The following is a 20,434-nucleotide window of genomic DNA, read 5'->3' on the forward strand; positions in this document are numbered from 1 at the left end:
GTGTCCCACCTCTCCCTCTCTATACCCGTTCATAAGCCGACCCCCTTCTCTGGTGCTTCCCTTTTTTACTTAAAAAATTTAGTTTATGAACAAGTATATACGGTAATAGCAAGAAAATGCATTAGATTACACCTCTACCCCGATATAACGCGACCCGATATAACACGAATTCGGATATAACGCGGTAAAGCAGTGCTGCGGGGGGGGGGGGGCTGCGCACTCCAGCGGATCAAAGCAAGTTCGATATAACGCGGTTTCACCTATAACGCGGTAAGATTTTTTGGCTCCCGAGGACAGCATTATATCTGGGTAGAGGTGTATCTTTTGTTTTAGCTTGTGAATTTTCCCTATGCTAAGAGGGAGGTTTATTCCTGTTTTTTTTTTTTTTTGTTTGTTTTTTTTTGTAACTTTAAAACTAAGCCTAGAGGGGAATCCTCTGTGTTTTAAATAGTTTTATTACCCTGTAAAAAGTACCTTCCATCCTGATTTTTGCGGGTGTGATTCTTTTACTTTTAAAAAAAATAAAATTCTTCTTTTAAAAACCTGATTGATTTTTAGTGTCCTAAAAACCAAAGGGGTTGGTCTCTGCTCACTTTGTTAACCTATTGGTTGGCATATTATTCTCAAGTCACCCCAGGAAAGGGGGTGAAGGGGCTTGGGGGGATATTTTGGGGGGGGGGGGGGTAAGACAGGGCTCCAAGTGGTCCCTCCCTAAATGTTTGTTCAAATCACTTGGTGCTGGCAGCAATACTGTCCAAGGACAAGGAAAGGAATTTGTGCCTTGGGGAAGTTTTTAACCTAAGCTGGTTATATAAGGGCTGGAATATAAGCTTAGCGGGCCTTTCATGTGGGTCCCCACATCTGTACCCCAGAGTTCAGAGTGGGGAGGGAACCCTGACAAGAGATAACATGCTTCTTAACAGCAAAAATAAATAAATAAAAATAAAGAAATAAGAGAGGTGAGAAATAACAGACCTCAACCCTATTGTCCCTCTGCAAATTTGTGTACACAGAGTCAATCCCTTACCTCTCTCTAAAAGTGCAAAGTTTCAAAAATGAATAGAAAAGATTGTAGGGGGCGGAATAGATCTGGACAAGGAGAAGAAGTCTGGAGATAAAGGTGTGAAGGGAGGGACGGGCAGTAGAAACAAAAGGGAAACTGTTTGAGCAGCATATTCCAGAAATCTTGAGGTCTTTCTAAGTGTAGCCTTCATTGATTTGAGATCTACCATACCATTCTCTCACTAGAAAGGAAAACCTTTCAGGGCAGCAGGCTGTAAAAGAGACCCAGTTTGGGAATAAGAACCATTCAAGAAATATATGTTTGCTGATGTTTTAAAGAAAGTCACGCCAGTGAACTGGTGGAAGTCACTTAAGCACTTGGATTCAGAGACTGTTGAAGTGATAATTTAACTTTTAACAGCAGTAGCTCCTTCTGCCAGTGTAGAAAGAATATTTTCTTCCTTTGGACTACTTCATTCCAAATTGAGAAATCGTTTGGGACCTCAAAAAAGCAGGAAAGCCTGTTTTTGTTTTCCAGATTATGAACAAACAGTAAAATGAAGGTGAAGACGAGTTAGTTAGCTGCAGAAGCCAATATTTTAAGTTTCTCACGTTGACCTGGCTAACATAGTCAATTTAATTTTGGGGGTTTTTTTTAAACTATATATTTCATTTAACTATTTTAGTTAAAAACAATTTTAACAAAAACAAACCTGATTTAAAAAAAAACTTGAATGTTTAACTAAATTCCAAAATTCATATACTTGTTTTGTTAAAATATTATGTTTGCTGTTGAAGAAAAAAAATCCAGAATACATAACGTTGTTGTTTCAGTTAAATAAAACAATTTAAATGTCTGTCTGGTGATGTTCTCCTCCTAATACAGTATGGCAAGAAAATCCTCCAAACATCAATGATTAACCTGTTGAATTGGAGATAGTTCACCTCCCAATGACTTCATAAATATCTGCTTCAATTACCTTTGGTAAATGAAATAACCAAACAATCATTCATTTTCTGATATAGCTGTAAAACTAGTCTGAAAAGTTTTCAAAATAAATCACTGTTTAAAAATGTATAGTGTGTACCTTCTAAAAATGAAACCTATATCTGAGTTGTGAAGAATATGTATTAAGCTTATAACAACCAACAAAAATACACTTTTATGCAGAAATCCATGATTAAATCGAGTCCACCCTGAGCCTAAGTAAGTACAATCATCAAAAGTGTGCAAGCCACCAAGTATATTTTGAACATCTTATATTTTCCTTATTTTAAATACTGCCTATCTACAAGAACGTATTTGCTAGGCTTATTCATCTGGACTACAGTAATGGTCTTTCTATATTAGCATAAAAGCAACATTCACCTATAAGCTATTCTTACAGTTTCTATAGTAACCTTTTTTTAAGCAGTGTATTGCTCAGCCATAAATTTGCTTTGAGGCATTTTTGTGTTTGTTTTTAAACATACAACATTTAATTTCCCATACCACAAGCATTGCAATACCCAGACACAAGGTGAATTAAGGACAGAGTCAGAGCCTTCAAACAGAATTTCCAGTTTACAAGATAAAAAAAGCTGCTAATTGAGTAAATTCTAAATTATACAGGTATCCAGTACAACTGCAGAAGTAAGAACTAAAGCAATACTTTTTTCTGACTTTAAAAATAATATCTTAGAACAGAAAAATACGTTTTTATAGGAATATTTGGATTTATTTGCCAGTTGAAGAGACAGCCTTTAATTTCAAGATTATAATCCACACAAGAGCTGCACAACATTCATATAACTGCATGTCTGATGATATGGCATTTCTTATATAATCAGTGAATAAATTTTTCCTGCCACAATAAAATTCAAAGTGTAAACTATTTATGAAGATTAATATCGTAGGGCAGCACCACTCTTGCATTGCCTAACTAATATTTAGTTTCAGATGATTTTAGCAACTGATCCCACACCGAGCCATTTATTCAGATGCAAAGTACAAATTTCAAAAGGAATAAAGACAAACAAAAATCTCAGAAACTAAACAGAAAACCAATCACTGTGGTCCCCATTAAAATATTTAAAGTTCTGCCTTTGCCAAGCAAGTAACATGACTTCAGCACTCTCAAGCTATTCCCTTTACTAAAAGTAGACAGTATCATGGCAACATAATCCAACTGCAAAGGCAATATTGCGAAGATTTTAGATCAGACCTCCTTTAAATAGTTTTTCCCCCCATCTCTAATTATTATTCCTGTAGGTCATCTAGACCATTCCTGTGACAACACAGGGTCATTTCCTAAGTGTGTATTCTAGTGTTCTGTTCAGTCTAGACTTTTTAAGGTCAGAATCCATAAGCCTTCTACCATTTCCCTTTGAAAACTTGTGAACGGCCTAAAAATTTTGCAGTGTAAGGAAATCCTCCTGACATTGTCAGCCTAAAAATTTTTTCCTGAAATTTATCCCATTATTCCTTGTTATATTATTTTTTTCCACCCTATCTAAATCATCCCTATCCTTGATATTTTGACAATCATAAAATATATCACATGGAAGCTGCATTAACTTTAACACAGACTGTATTTAGTGTTCAAAAAGTTCTAACAACTTTGGCAGAGAAGGTTTCAAGACTTGGTGAGGGCACCTAAACAGATGGGAAAGGAAAGAGAGGAATCCTAGGCAAATGGAAAAACAAAGGTGAAAAGGGTGGGGAGGGAGGGGAGATGAAGACAGGGCAAGGCTGGTTTGTTTTTGACATTGGTATATTTGAAGTCTGAAGAAGACATGCCAAATGAGTAGAGTGGTGAATGAGAAGCATGCATGGAGGATAAGATAGGAGCAAAGAAGATCAGCTGGGGAATGTTGTCAAGGGAGCAGTTTGAAGGAATAGCTGATGGGAGCAGAAGAAAGACTTCCAAGACCAAGAAAGGTGAGGGAGAGGAGAAGAGTCAGGGTTTATGAAAAAGCACCATTTTACATGCATTAAGAATGAAATGGTACCACCTTTTTAAATGCGTACCTCAGACTTGCATGGGTAGTACTAGCATGGAGTCTCAGCACTTTGCAATCTGACAATCAGGTTTAGACTCGAAGAAATTCTTCTTCGAAGCATTCCAGGCCAGCCTTTGTACCAGACTTAAGAAGTCTTCTTGGAATGCCTCAAGAAGGATCAAAGGCATTACCCACATCTTTTTAAGGGCACAGAATGACATCTGATCATTAAGGGCACGTCTACACTGGCAAAGTTACAGCGCCAGCAGTTACAGCACCACTCAGCAGGAAAACCGCTGTTGTGTGTTCACGTTGACAGCTGCCTGCACAATAGTGTGTTCACACTTGTGGCACTTGCAGCGGTATTCAGAGCAGTGCACTCTGGGCCGCTATCCCAGAGAGCACATCTTCCTCTTCTGCTGCTAAGAGTTGTGGGAAGACGGAGGGGATTGCAGGGCATCCTGGGTCCTGTCCCAATGCCCCGTGATGCAATGCTTCGTATCCCAGCAATCCCTGTGCTTCTGTCGTATTTGGCACCATCTTTCAACTGTTTGTGTACTGCACGTCCTGCCTCTTCAGTCTGCAGGAATGGATCCCAAACTGTTGACCAGTATGCTGCTCGCTCTGACCAACACCTCACGAGTGGCAGTGGAGTTATTCCTTAAACTGCAAAGGCAAGTTGATCAAAGTGCGACATTGATCTTGCCACGTGAAGTAGCTAAGACACGAGATTGCTTGTGGCATTCACGGAGGTGCTGACCACAGTGGAACGCCACTTTTGGGCGTGGGAAACAAGTACTGAGTGGTGGGAACACATCGTGATGCACATCTGGGATGACAAGCATTGGCTGCAGAACTTTCACATGACTGTGTGATGGGACTGTGTGATGAGCTCACCCCAGCCCTGCGGCGCAAGGACATGAGAATGAGAGCTGCCCCATTGCTGGAGAAGTGCATGGTGATTGCACTGTGGAAGCTGGCTACTCCAGACTACCGATCGGTCACGAACCAGTTCGGAATGGGAAAGTTGACCATTGGAGTCATGTTGATGGAAGTGTGAAGAGCCATTAATTGCATCCTGCTCTGAAAGGCCATGACTCTGGGCAACGTGCGTGACATTGTGGATGGCTTTGCACAAATGGGCTTCCCTAACTGCGGAGGGGCAATAGATGGCACGCACATTCCAACTCTGGCACCAGACCACTTAGCCACCAAGTACATTAATCGCAAGGGGTATTTCTCAATGGTTCTCCAGGTGCTTGAGGATCACCGTGGGCGTTTCACAGACATGAACGCAGGCTGGTCCGGAAAGGTGCATGATGCACACATCTTTCGGAACACTGGCCTGTTCAAGAAGCTGCAAGCAGGGACTTTCTTCCCGGACCAGAAGATCACCATAGGGGAAGTCGAAATGCCCATTGAGATCCTGGGAAACCCCGCCTACCCCTTAATGCCGTGGCTTATGAAAACATACACGGGGCAACTTGACAGCAGCAAGGAGTGGTTCAACAACAGGCTGAGTACGAGCAGAATGACCATGGAGTGTGCATTTGGCCATTTAAAAGCCCGCTGGCGATGCCTGTATGGGAAGCTGGACATGGCAGATGACAATATTCCTATGCTTATAGTCGCATGCTGTATAATATTTGTGAAAGGAAGGGTGAAAGCTTCACTCAGGGCTGGACTGCAGAGGCTCAGTGCCTGGAGGCGGAGTTTGAACAGCCAGAGACCAGGGCTATTAGAGGGGCACAGCGCGGGGCCATAAGGATCAGGGATGCCTTGAAGCAGCAATTTGAAGCTGAAAGCCACTAATAATTTGCTCAGGATTGCAGGGCTTGTAATGCTAGGAGGTAACTCGTGCACATGATGCAATAAGGGGGTTTAACATAATTGCATGTTGCTTTGCAGTGCTCTTTTTGCTTTCACTTAATAGAATAAAGATTGCTTTCAAACCAACAATTCTTTTATTAAAAGACAGCAACCAGAGGAGAGAGTCAAATGACAAAAATACATCAGCAGGGAGAGGGATGGAGGAAGGGAAAGTCTTCAGAGAAGAAGGGGTTCTGGGATGACTACAGATTTGTGTATGGCCAGGGATCATACCCAACCTTCTCCTTTGGAGTACAATGCAGCGGGTGCTGTACTTCAGCAGGGCCAAACTGCAGAGGGATGGGTGTTGAGTGCAGTGGGTAGTGGGAGTCCACACTGCTGGACTGTGAGGAGGGAGGAGTGGAATGCTGCGAGTAGAGAGTGGAGCCAGGAGGTTGATAACAGTGTGTTGGCGGTTGGGGGGAGGGAGGGTAGGTACTTGGGAAAGAGTTTTGTGACAGCAGCTGCAGGGGAGGGCGGGCATGGAGCTGCTCCGTTTGAAGAGCTAGTATCACCTGGAGCGTGTCCGCTTGGTGCTCCATAACCTTTAAGAGCCGCTCCGTGGCTTCTTTCTAGTATGCCATGTTCTCCTTTCATTCCCTCTTCTCGCTGTCCCGCCACTCCTTCAATTCCTGCTTCTCGGCAGCGGAGTGCATCATAACCTCACAGAAAAAGTCCTCCTTAGTTCTTTGTGGCCACTTTCTAATTCTGCGCAGCCATTCTGCCGCCGATAACAGAGGAAGGCTGGGCTCCCAAGGTCATCTCTGTGAAGTTTAAATGCAACATTTTACAGAAGCAGTATTGCTTGCAACACAGACAACACTGATTCAGTGCTTTAAAACACAGCCAGTACTCACACACTTGTCACTAACTGGCTGACCCCAGGCAAGCACATGAGCCACAAGACCCCCAAAATGCTGAGTAGCCACAGGGGCAAGGTAAATCACTCTTCCCGGACCCTGCTGTACACTGAGCATGTGGCTCTTGGGGAGAGCCAGCACTGTAGGGGGGGCCTGATAATCATTCCTGTCCCCACACTTTCCACAGGATGTGATCATTATGGAAGATATCTCGCTGTTGAGGGTGAGCAGGGAATCAAGGGAGGGTCTCCTCCAAGACTGCAGCTTCCACCCTGGCTCCTATGCAGCTCGCCTGTGTGCAGCAATGGTCCCCCGCCCAGGACCGCACAGTGGCACGGGAAAGTTACCATTAATGGGGCAAGAAAAACAGCAGCTCTGCCGAGGAACCTGTGGTAGCGGATTGCCCAGTATCTCCACGAGAGGTTCTTGGAGACCTCTGAGGGAGATTCCCGTGAAGTGAGGGAGTCTATCAACAGCCCGTTCCACTGCTCAGACTAGGCATGCGGTGGGAGACAAGCCTGCTTTCTGCAACCCTCCTGCCCCCAATAAATCGCTTCAGCAATTCCCAAAATCAGATCCACTTACCAGGGGCCTCCTCTCCTGTTTGCTCTTCGGCAAGATCTGACTGCTGTGACTGGCTAGGCTCCTCCAAGGTAGAAAAGAGCACTTGACTGCATGCATCTCTGGTCTCCGAGCCATCCTCTGCCTCTGGTTCTCCCTCCCCCTCCCCCTCTTCATCCAAGATTTCCTCCTCCTGGCTCGATCCACTCTCGACTGGCACGCGAGCCAATGAAGTATCCACAGGGGCCTTTGCAGTGGAGGTGGGGTCGCCACCGAGTATCACGTCCAGCTCTTTGTAGAACCAGCAGCTCGTGGGCACAGCACCGGAGCGGCAGTTTGCCTCAGGTGCCTTGTGGAGGCGTTCTGCAGCTCCTTCATTTTTACCCTACACTGCAATGTGTCCCGGTCATGGCCCCTTTCTATCATGCATCATGAAATCTGTCCATAGGTATCATAATTTCTACGGCTGGAGTGCAGCTGGGACTGCACAGCCTCCTCTCCCCAAATTCTGATGAGGTCCAGCAGCTCGGCATTGCTCCAAGCGGGGGATCGCCTGGTGCGTAGAGCAGGCATTGCCACCTGGAAAGATGCGCTGAGATCACTGCACAAATCACGGAGCAAACAGGAAGAGGACTTTCAAATTTGCAAAGGAATGTATGGGGTGCGAATGACGATTGGTCACCTAAGGGCGGGGTAGTGGAGTTCAAACCAATGACCAGAGAGGTGAGAACAGGCATTGTGGGACACCTCCCGGAGGCCAATCGCAGCGCTGTAATCGCCACGGTGTCTACACTGGCACCGTGGCGCTGTAGCCCCAGCGCAGAAAGCTCTACGCCTCTCATCGGGGTGGTTTTTTTTAGAGTGCTACAACTGCGCAGTTTCTGTGCAGTAAGTGGCTTGGCAGTGTGTACTTCTCGGGAATTACAGCGCAGAAATCTGCTTTACTGCACAGAAACTTGCCAGTGTAGATGGGGCCAAGTCTCAAGGCTCCACTCCCTACCTCTATGTGATAGGTGAGCCTAGACAGACAATACGTGTGGCTGTCAACTTCGTATCTGTCATATGAACAAGCCTTGAGGAACGTAAATTCCCTTCCTTTCTCCTTTGAATACATACCTGTTAAACAAAAAAGCAACACCATAAACAGTAACAGGAAACACAATGAATTAACACTGGAAAAGATCTAGCAAAGATTGCAAGGTGTCAAGAAAAAAGAACCACCAAAGCCAACACTGCACACAGGCAAAAGGCGCGGAGGCAAAAAGGTTTTGGAAAATAACTGGAATGTGGGAATTTAAAAGACATGTAGGGCTAGAGACAGAATGTAGTAACACTAGAAACACATTCGCCATCTATGGATAAGAAGGATTGGGCTTGAATTCTGGAGATGGAGTATTTATAGCCTGTGGATAGTGGCATGTGATGCTTGATGGTAGAAGTGTTGCTATTACTGCCCTGAATGTCAAAATTCTAGACCTCAGATTTTCACAAGCCTTGCAATAAAAAGCTCAGATCCAGGAAAAACTCCTGGGTGAAATGGTGGCTTTAGTGAATGATAATTTTTCATTGTTCATTATCTTCATAGAATCATAGAATATCAGGGTTAGAAGGGACCTCAGGAGGTCATCTAGTCCAACCCCCTGCTCAAAGCAGGACCAATTCCCAACTAAATCATCACAGCCAGGGCTTTGTGAAGCCAGGCCTTAAAAACCTCCAAGGAAGGAGACTCCACCACTTCCCTAGGTAACGCATTCCAGTGCTTCACCACCCTCCTAGTGAAATAGTGTTTCCTAATATCCAACCTAGACCTCCCCCACTGCAACTTGAGACCATTGCTCCTTGTTCTTGCAATGGGTACTTGGAAATCTACATGTTTATCCACCTTTCTTAGAACATTAATTCCAGTGTGCATATTTAGATGTCCACTCCAGGATTTGTACGGTTCTGTCTCATTAGAGTAGGTTTTACTTCATCGATAGTGGCAGATGTGATTGACTCGTTTTTCCCCTGAAATTAGGTAGTTTTCATTTAAGCATATTCCATTCAAGTCTATTTATATAATGTTTATCTAACAACTGTGGCTTAATGAGTTTTGACAGAGGAACTGTGGGAAGATAGTAATTTATATTTCCATGGATTTTGTTCTTCATGTAAGTCATTTTATTTCTGTTAGGAGGCACATGATATTACTATGTCTCGAGACTTTTCTCACGGGTGAACATATTGGTCTCTGTGGCAGGGAATGTTGCAATTGTTATATTTGCATTTCTCTCACCCTCTCCTTTTCTTTCATTCCTTTCTAAATATTTTTACGTAACTATGGACTACTTTTTCTTCTTCATTAAATTTCTGGAATTTTGATTTGTCCTACTGTTCCCCGGTTAACTCAATCTGGGATTGTCGTTTCAGTGTTATTTTGGCGAGGGAGTGTTTAATGACCATTTCATCCAGATATTCCGGTGCTCTTCACTTTTTGGGGTGTATTTTCCTTGAATTCTGTAAGCAGTTTCTAGTAAGGCAATGGATTCTTTGACCATTTGAGGTGTTTCTGAAGTTCACTTGTGGTAAGAAATTTGGAATTCTTTGTTTTTTAGTGGAGTTTATGACAGTAATCTTTAATTTTCTCCTGTTCCTTTGTATCAATTTCTTTTCATTTAAGGAGTTTGTGCTATTGCTGTTCACTTATATTTAGTGTTTCTCTATCAGGTCTCAAAGTGATTCCACAAGATAGTTGAAATACAGGGAAACAAAAAAAGTCACCTTCATAAGAGTTTTATGCTGTGGGGCTTGCATTTCTGTTGGTTCCTGTATGATTATCTGTATTATTCCATATACTTGTTTTATGTACCTCAACATGGTTGTTCTAATTTTAATGCCCTTCCTGTAGCTAAAAGATTGGGAACAGTGCTATGTACTCTTTCTTGGCCAGATTCTCATCTGGTGTAAATCAGCATAGCTCTGCTGAAGCCAAGATAGGAATATGGCTCTCAGTATCTTTCTTGTAATCCCTCTTTCCTGAGGCAGTATTGGGGATTTTGATTCCATGTGTTCAAATGAATCCAGTGCCACAGAGACAAATGTAATTTTAGGAAAACTTTCTGGAGTGCTTCCCTTAGCTTTTGACCTTAGAGGTAGAGTATAAACTCATTAGAGTCCAGGCCAGGATGGTTTTAGAGAAGCAGAATAACTGAGCCAAGGATCTCAAGGCTTACAAGAGGTTTTGTTGCTACACCTCGAAGATCACCATTCATTTACCCTACTGATAAGGGAGACTTAGGAAGAATCTCTCTCTTTGATGGGGAATCACATATCCTGAACAAGAGAAGGCAGTGCATCTTCTTTGGTCAAAGTTACAATCTTCATCTTCAGGCAGAGGCTAGAGCTTCTAGATTTACCTGTAATCTGGTTTGCTATTTTTAAAAAATGGCAAGTATTTGCAGGCTGCTTGCTTGTCATACTCCGATTCCCTTTCCCCTGCAGCTTCAGACTGAATTTCCAGGGTTTTGAATAGCTGTGGAAGCAAAAGTGTCTCCTGTGCCATTTCCTCTGCTTCACCTGGGTTGGATGAAGAAACTTTCCTCTTTTTCTACTGAAAAGTCATATATAGATGGATACAGCCTGAATTTTTCTTGATTTTTATTTCTTCCACTTCAATGTGCGAGTCTGATAATCAGGGGAGGGAAGAGAATGATAAAGGTGAAGAAGCTTTTTATGTTCTTGATCTTTTTCATTTTTTCTTCTGCAGTACACGTGCTTATTGGTGCTGACAGATCAAGGCTGAACTGGGAATTCAAGTTCAGAATACCATTGGACTTTTTGTCTTTGGTTTGTTTTTCTTTTTCCTTTGGGGCTGGTATAGGAGAAGGGAGGAGACTGACCGATACCAGGAGTTTCTTTTGCTCACACAGTTTTTGCAGAGTCTGAGGATGGCATCCTACATTGCAGAGCCCTCAAGAAGACTGCCAATCCCCTATGTTTTAAGAGGGCTGAACTGACGGTCCACTAGGAGGGTTATCATATTTATGAGGGCAGAGAACTGTCCCATGCATAATTTGGAAGTGGGAAGGAGTACAGTTTACCACTCCATTGACATTAAGCCACATATCCTGGGAGACATTTGCTGGGAGTCAAGGAACAGAATTGCCAGTAAGAAGGTGAAATATTTAACTACCTACTGGATGAGTGAGGTTGGGGTATACTGAATGAATGGGAGTGCTAAGGACATGATGCTTATTAGATGTCCCATAGTACTTGTCCCTAATTGCAATGGAGGGGAGGGGCATGCAAATCAGCTCAGCTACTGAATTAAGTGCTGTCTGGGCATGCTATTAATTATTGCTCTAGTTGAGGATACAGGAAATGAGAGTCTTCCTGGCTTCTGCCTGCTCTTCCACTGGACAAAGTCCCAGTTGACATGCCAACCAAAGGGCTGGACTCCTGAGAGGTGTGTCTGTTGGAATCTAGCCTGTCCCCAGGTACCAGGGGAATCTGGTCCTGTTCACTGTCTGTGTTAGATCCATCATCTTGATGCTTGAGCAGAGAGAGCAAGGAGCAACTTAGTGCCACCTCAAAAGCTCTCCGTTCAAATTAAAATTAATAAACTAAATTTGGGGGAGGAGTGACAAAGCGAAACTGAAGAAAAACTGTAGATTTGGAGAAGGAATGAATCCCCACCCCTAAATTGGTTGAAAAAGATGTGCATCAGAGGAGGACTGTGTGCCGCTCTTTGTGCTATATGAAGACAGAATTTTGAGAAGGCTCCAAAAGGAGTGGTCCTAACCCTCAGACCAATTGTAAAGTGTGATCTGCCTCAAAGTTCTCAAAGAACAGGAAATATCCATCACAGTTTGGTGGACACGAAGAGGACAAAGATATACAGCTTTAAACAACAGCCAAATGCAAAACAGTAATTGATGCAAATGCTGTAATATCATGAAAAATGTCCCTTATAAGAGGTTACATTCTCCAGCGTGACAGCAAACTTCCTAAAATTCAGTAAATCAGTAATGTATGTCTTATTTACCTGGAAAGTGAGAAAAAATTGAGAATCATGGATATAAAATTACTTCCTAGGACTGGCTTGTTATGGTTTGAAAGGACATCTCAAAACAGTAAGTATCTTGTGCATCAAAAGTTGGAACCAGAACAGTCCTGTTGTGTTCAAGTACTGGCCTCACTGAATACCTACAAACGGAGTTAAAATAAAAAAAATGGATGATCCCATTTTATCAGTTCCACTCACATTAGTAGACCTAGCCAAAGCAGTCTCAGGTCAAATATCCAGCTATGCTGCATCAAACATACAGTTCCAACTCAAATAGCACTAAGCCTTCATTCTAAAAGGCACCAGGGTACTCCAATATCTGTAGAAAAGGATCACAATTTTTGTCAATATCAATACCTGCTACTCATGTGGAAATCTCCCAACACTGGCGTAGGGAACCTGATTCAGCCTCGAAATAAACCAAGTTGTCTGGAGAATCTACAGCTCAGTCTACATTAAGAAATGAAACTATTACAGAAAATGTTTTTAAGCAAGATGTCCTTCTGAACTGGTAGCAAAAACTGTTTAAGTACCATTTCAATCCCATTTTCAACACCATTTTAGAAAGAATGACAGACTTCTTGAATGGTATTGAAAACTATCTGCTCTACACTGGCATTTAAATTGTTTTCTATACCAGTTCAATGGAATCTATAACATTAACTATTTTTAACAAATGTTCAGTTTTCTAGTGCAATCAAGGCTTAAGGTAGGGAAAGACTGGGGCAGAGACCAAGTATGAAAAATATTTCAGCTGGAAGGTGAACGTTTTAGCGAATCAGAGTGAGTTAAAATAAGTGTTCATAATGGAAATCATTATGCAACTTTTATAGCTAGTGGTAACCCACAACCAACTATAATCCCTCCTGCACTGTCTCAGCCAAATGATTCAAAACTTTATTATCTAACCTAGTCAGAATCTAGCTAAAGGAACTAAATACATTACAAAAAGTTAAAAACTCACTGGTGTGGATATTAGTAGCAGTAGTTATCTTGATAATTTATAATTCATTATATTGAGTAACTGAAGTGAAAAGGACCCAACGTTTCAATGAAAAGCAGTTAATACATTCCTCAGATGTGTCTTCTGGAACTCAGGGCAGGTCTACACTTAAACTACAGCAGCACAGCTGCACCACCATAGCACTTTAGTGAAGACACTGCTACGCTTCTCCCGTCAGCGTAGTTAATCCACCCCCATGAGATGCAGTAGCTATGTTGACAGGAAAAGCTGCCCCATCGATATAGCACTGTCTCCATCAAGGATTAGGTTGGTATCATTGCGTTGCTCATGGGGTGTAGATTTTTCACACCCGAGAGATGTAGTTATACTGATGTAAGTTTGTATTGTAGACCTGGCCTCAGTTGAAAAGCAAAATATAACTAGCTGCAGTACAACTGATTAAATCAGTGATTAGGTGGAATCACTGCACTCTAGAGCAGTGGTTTTCAAACTTTTTTTCCTGGCGACCCAGTTGAAGAAAATTGTTGAAGCCCACAACCCAATAGAGCTGGGGATGAGGGGATTGGCATGTGGGAGGAGCTCAGAGCTAGGGCAGAGGGTTGGGGGGGTGAGGGTGTAGGAAGGGGCTCTGGGGGTGCAGGCTCTGGGGTGGGGCTGGGGGATGAGAAGTTTGTGGTGAAAGAGGGGGCTCTGGGCTTGGGGGGGGCTCAGGCAGGAGTTTGGGGCACAGGCTTACCTCAAGCGGCTCCCGGTCAGCAGCGCAGCAGGGGTTCAGAGGCAGGCTGCCTGCCTGTTCTGGCACTGCGGACCACGCTGCGCCCTGGAAGCGGCCAGCAGCAGGTCTGGCTCCTAGGCGGAGGCGCACAAGCGGCTCTCACCCGCAAGCACCACCCCCCCAGCTCCCATTGGCCGGAGTGCGGAGCCCTTTGCCCCCCTTCCCTCCACCACCTAGGAGACAGACCTGCTACTGGCCACTTCCAGGGCACAGCACAGTGTCGGAACAGGTAGGGACTAGCCTGCCTTTGCCAGGCAGCACCGCCGACAGGACTTTTAACAGCCTGGTCGGTGGTGCTGACCAGAGCGGCTGCGACCCAGTCCCTTCTATTCCGCGACCCAGTTCTGGATCGCGACCCACGGTTTGAAAACCACTGCTCTAGAGAGTAAAAAGCACTAAAGAGGAAAGTACTCAGCCATGTGTTTATTCAAGAAAAGAAAAGTAGGATTGACTTTGGGAATTCTACCTTCTATTGTTATCCAAGCAATTAAAATCCAGATTGATTGCTTTCATAAGAGTGAAATTTTCTGCAACAGATGTATGTTAATACATTATCTCGATTCCCTCCACCCTTAAGGAAAGGAAAATTACTTATTAGCAGATGTATAATAATTCCATCTATTCAAACTTTCTCAGGGCAGGTCTACACTATCACTTCAGTCGATCTAACTTACATTGCTCAGGGGTGTTAAAAAGACACCACTCTGAGCGACAAGTTATAGTGACCTAAGCACTGTCCACACTGGCACTATGTCGGCAGGAGATGGAGTAATACTTGTGGAAGCGGAGTAATTATGCCAACAGGAGAGCACTCTCCCATCTGAACAATGGTGTGCTAGTCTTGCTCCTTTATTCCTGCATTTAGCTTGCAAGTGAACCTGAATGCTGGTTTTGCCATAGAAGTATATGGCTCTGAAGAAAAGAGACAGGTGTATCAGGTAAAGAATCTGATCTCTGTTTAGGCTCCTACTTTTTATTCCATCTTGGCATTTGAGTTAAGTTATAATGGTTTTGTTGTCACTCTCCTAATGGATATCTGCAATTTGCAGGGGGACCCTGGGAAGAAAGCTGGTTATTACATTCCCCACACTTCCAGGAGTTTGATTCCTGAGGTCGCCACTTGCCCTGTGCCGTGCAAGGTTACATGAGCTTTCCAACCTGATACTGAGTGACAGTTATTTGAATTGCCCAAGGTTTGTCCTTAAAGAGACAGACTAATATCTAGGATTTTCAATAAGGATACATATTCTAAGTCTGTTACCACCAGTGCCTGATTAGAAAGTTCTAAAGGGGAAAGAGGTGGAGTACTGCCCCAAAAATCATTTCCACAAACTACCATCATGTCAACTAGCTGCAAATTGTGAAGGGTATGAATTTTGTTGAATTTCTCCTTAAGCGCTAGCACAAGACTTAGATTGGCTCAGAGATCCCAGATTTAAGAATTCCTGAGATGGGTCAAAAAGTTCTGCTGCTTCACTTTGAATCCATGATGTGCCAGGAATTGGATGGTTTAGTGGAGAAATGTCAAGCCATCACCTCATTTAACTGCACCTTCATCAGTAGATGGTTCAAGTGGCAGTATGTGCAGCTGCGCTTGTCTCAAGTTGGCTACCCGGACCATCAACTTTTTGAACACATGTGCACCGAGAGGTTGAAGATAGAGATGTCCAGAACTGGACAAAGATCTTTTTACTGATGCAAAGAACCTGAAGTAGAAAACAGAGCATCTCTCTTTTCTGGGACTGGGATTATTGTTCCAATAGAAGAAAATTAGCTACATACTTTTAAAAACACTTATCAAAGAGTGCTTGAACTAGCTTCTTTCTGGATATGGTGTCTGCATCTAAAGCCTAAAACACATTCTTCAAGTCAGTGTTTTGCAAAGAAGAGATGTAGCAAAGAATGATGTGACAGCATAGGAGGCATCAGAGGATATCTAGTGTTACCTTGATAGAAGCTAGCTTTTCTTAACTTCCTATATGTTTCAAAAGAGGACCTCTGTCTCCGAGAGAGAAGGTGATACACAGTGTTGTGCTAGCCAAAGCCATACACTCTGTGAAGTGGCTGGGGAACTGCACTACTGTTTATAACCTCCTTTCCGAATGTTTGGTGTCGTCAGGGGCTTACAGTGCAATCCAAACAAAAAATACTTCATTATAAGGTTCCTGAAGTTCATAAACACCAGACAGCAACATCTCACAAACAGGAATACTCAGAATCAGCTGAGGGGACGAAATTAATGTTCTGTAATGCATTCCACCCAAAAAGAAGGGACTAAAGGAGTATGAAGAAAGATTAAGATATTTTGGGTACCATAAGTGCACATTTTTTCACTTTGACTTATTATTGTCAAGAAAGAAATCAAATATTTAATAGGAGAAACAGTCCCCCTCCCCCCGCCCATACCGTTACCACCCAGGTCTTTGGAGGAGATGCTTGAGAGTGATATGCTTCTTCACATCTATCCAAGAGCTTAAAATTCTCTTAATAATTTAGAAAAGTACACTCTCAAACGGTTGTTTGTTAGAATATACCTGCTTCTAGGAGAAAAATGTTGACATGAGCCAGCCCTCAAAAGTTACCTCTTCTAAAACTTATGTTTCACTGTGGACTATATAACTATGGTAAATATTTGAATATAGACAGGAAGAATTAGCTCTGAGATATATTTACAATGCTATAGATCTAGGCAAAAGGCTTAAGATGTGTTTACGAATGTCGGTTGAGTTTCTCCATTGATTTTGATGCCAAAAGATAACCACCACAAAAAATTACCATAAAAATTTAGATATTCAGCTCTGGATTTTGTCAGATAATTAAGCTTATGTGAGAGAAATCAAATTCTGATGTCACTTAAACAGTAAGCATTTAGAACTTAATTAAAAATATTTCAACACAGTAAAGAATATTCAGAAATTTAGATTTAATCTGTGCTAAGAGAAACAAAATGACTAAATGAGAAGAGCAACAAAAATTATTAAATGTCTAGAAAATATGACTTATGAGGGAAGATTAGACTAAACAAACCAAATTTTTTCAAAGAGAAGAGATGACAGAGGACATGATAACAGATTTCAAGTACGTAACAGGTTGTTAGAAGGAGGAGGAAGAAAAACTGTTGTTAACCTCTGAAGACAGGACAAGAAGCAATGGGCTTAAATTGCAGCAAGGGCGGTTTAGGTTGGACATTAGGAAAAACTTCCTGTCAGGATAGTTAAGCACTGGAATAAATTGCCTAAGGAGGCTGTGGACTCTCCATCGTTGAATATTTTTAAGAGCAGGTTAGACAAACACCTGTCAGGGATGGTCTAGATAATACTTAGTCCTGCCTTGAGTACAGGGGACTGGACTAGATGACTACGGCTACGATTTAGTCACGGGTATTTTTAGTAAAAGTCTTGCGCAGGTCACAGGCAATAAACAAAAATTAATGGCCTGTGACCTGTCCATTACTTTTAATCACAGGTATCTTTAGTATAACTTGGGGGGGGGACACACTGAGGGGATGTCTCGGGGGGCCGCTGCTGGGGGCCAGCAGCACCAGCTGCCAGGGGCTCCTGACCACAGCTGCTCCAGCTGGCCACCTGGGGACCACTGCCTGGGGCTAGCGGACCGCGGCAGCTTTGCCTAGCTGCCCAGCCAGGGACGGCCACCTGCGGTGATCCAGTGGACCACGGCTGCTGTGGCTGGGGACCACTGCCTGCTGCCACTGGAGCAGCAGCTGGTGTGGCTGTCCCCTGGACCGCTCCAGCAGTGACTGGTGTGACTGTCCTTGGGGCCACCTGAGCAGCTGGCCCTGGAGCCAGCCACACTGGCCACTGCAGAAGACATGGAGGTCGTGGAAAGTCATGGAATCCATGACTTCCGCAACCTCCGTGACAGACACAGAGCTCTACAGATCACCTCTCAAGGTCCCTTCCAGTCCTACAATTCTATGATTCTCAGGGCTTGTCTACACAGTCCGTGGCAGGCTAGTGCAGGGTATGTTCACGCTCCAGCTTGCCACAAACTGTTAGTGTAGACAAGCTGCAAGAAAAACTAAAATAGGTTTAAAAATGATGGCTGTTGATTAATTGCAGTTAACTCACGCGATTTAACTCAAAAAATTAATCGCGACTAATCACAGTTTTAATCACACTGTTAAACAACAGAATACCAATTGAAATTTATTAAATATTTTGAAAGTTTTTCTACATTTTCATATATATTGTATTCTATGTTGTAATTGAAATCAAAGTGTACATTGTTTTTGATTACAAATATTTGCACTGTAAAAATGATAAACAAAAGAAATGGAACTTTTCAATTCACCTCATACATGAGCTGTAGTGCAATCTCTATCGTGAAAGTGCAACTTACAAATGTAGATTTTTTTTGTTACATAACTACACTCAAAAACAAAACAATGTAAAACTTCAGAGCCTACAAGTCCACTCAGTCCTACTTCTTGTTCAGCCAACTGCTAAGACAAACAAGTTTGTTTACATTTACAGGAGATAATGCTGCCCGCTTCTTATTTACGTCACCTGAAAGTGAGAACAGACATTTGCATGGTACTTTTGTAGCTGGCATTGCAAGGTATTTATATGTCAGATATGCTAAACATTCATATGCCCCTTCATGCTTTGGCCACCGTTCCAGAGGACATGCTGATGATGCTCGTTAAAAAAATGCTTTAATTACATTTCTGACTGAACTCCTTGGGGGAGAATTGTATGCCTCCTGCTCTGTTTTACCCGCATTCTGCCATATATTTCATGTTATAGCAGATAGTCTCTGATGATGACCCAGCTCATGTTCATTTTAAAAACACTTTCACTGCAGATTTGACAAAACGCAAAGAAGGTACCAATGTGAGAAAGGGGAGGAAGGGGGACTTGTGTCATGGCCGCACTCGGTGGGAAGGGAGTTGCAGAGTGAGCCTGCTCCACAGAAATGGCCTCTACCGCTCCTGTCCCAAGTGATGCCTGAGCTCAGCTCCCTGCTCCAGGCGCTGCGATCTGGCCCCAGTGTGTGGGGTTACAGTACTGCTCAGCCCCCACTTCTAACAGGACAAGGGATTTTGTGAGTCAAAGCATAACAGTCCCACAAAACCCAGGACTGTTGGGAACTGTGCATTCAGCTGTAACTGCAATTAATCTAGTGTAAATCAACCACAATTCCCATAGACAGAAATGAAACACGCCACTAATCAGAATAAAAGACAAATTATATAAAGTGGCCCAGAAGTTAGGTCAAGTTAAAAGAAGACAAGTTAGGTGATGGGGTAACTGCATGAGACAGCACTGGCACAAAGCATCAACAGCTGAAAATAGTACCAACAATGGACCAAGCTATATTAAATGCAGAGCTAAACAGCTAACACTGGAATGGCCAGTGGCAGAAGAATTCTGTTGACTACTCAGATAGTCTTAGACATAAAAGCTCCTTATGCTCACATGCTGCATCTTTAGTGGAAATGGTAAAATCACTCAGTCTCTTCCCATCACCTTCTTTTGGGCCACATCCCAGTTGATCCAGGAAGACCTTTTTCAGAACCACAGAGTGGGTTTATGGGAGAGAGAAAGGGATTCACCATAGGGAAGGTATCCCATTATTCTACACTTCTATCAGGCAGGGTAGAACAATACTAAAATCCTCACTCTGTTTATGTGCTTTGGGTAGAAAAAAGAATGAAGCACTCAACTGCTGATGTATGGTTTTGGGTATTATTAATACTTGTATCCACTATTTCCTTTTCATCACCTACTTCCTTACCATTCAGGTGTATGGATATTCTATGTAAATTAGAGGACAAGCAATGTAGCTCACTTGTTATATGGAAAATGTAACCAGACAGTAAAAAGTCAAACGGGCCTATCAGTATACTATCAATGTACAAAAAGCATATTATGATCATATTTATTGTCATTTAGGTCCAAAGACAATACACCACCAATATAACAAATGTGTCTTTCAACTAGTAAGAAAAGTTTGAACTTTTAAAGTATTAGGATATATATTCAACCACAGATGTTTAACATTCAGAAACACTGCAAAAGAAACATTCAGACAGACACTTCGTTTTATCATTACTTGACTGTGTTTAAATTCCAATAGTTTTCCCAAAACACACCATTATTAGATCCAGATAGCCTCATGATGTTTTAAAGCCATCTGCTTCAAAGCTATAAGAAATGGAAACTCAGGATAATTGAACATACATATTCTCCAGTTCCAGAATTTATGTTTGTTGGTTGACATCACAAGATCTTGACCCTTTTCATTTAAAATTGAAAACAAAACCTGTGAACTACTCACCTCTGGCTGAATAGCTTTAAATACTGGGACATCCATTAGTGTTATCTGACCCTGAAATACAAAGTCATACATTACAT

The 20,434-nt window shown here is 42.6% G+C and overlaps 1 protein-coding gene across 1 annotated transcript in view; it reads right to left on the reverse strand.

Annotated features, from left to right (window-relative positions):
• Nucleotides 1-20,434, reverse strand: part of RALGPS2 (Ral GEF with PH domain and SH3 binding motif 2) — a 260,231-nt gene that overhangs the window by 210,817 nt on the left and 28,980 nt on the right. Inside the window, exon 4 of the mRNA XM_065408804.1 lies at nucleotides 20,358-20,408. Within this exon, the coding sequence (XP_065264876.1) occupies nucleotides 20,358-20,408 (51 nt within the window). The remainder of the gene's footprint in view (nucleotides 1-20,357; nucleotides 20,409-20,434) is intronic.

This window comes from Emys orbicularis, chromosome 8, assembly GCF_028017835.1.
Source record: "Emys orbicularis isolate rEmyOrb1 chromosome 8, rEmyOrb1.hap1, whole genome shotgun sequence".
Classification (NCBI taxonomy): Eukaryota; Metazoa; Chordata; order Testudines; family Emydidae; genus Emys; species Emys orbicularis.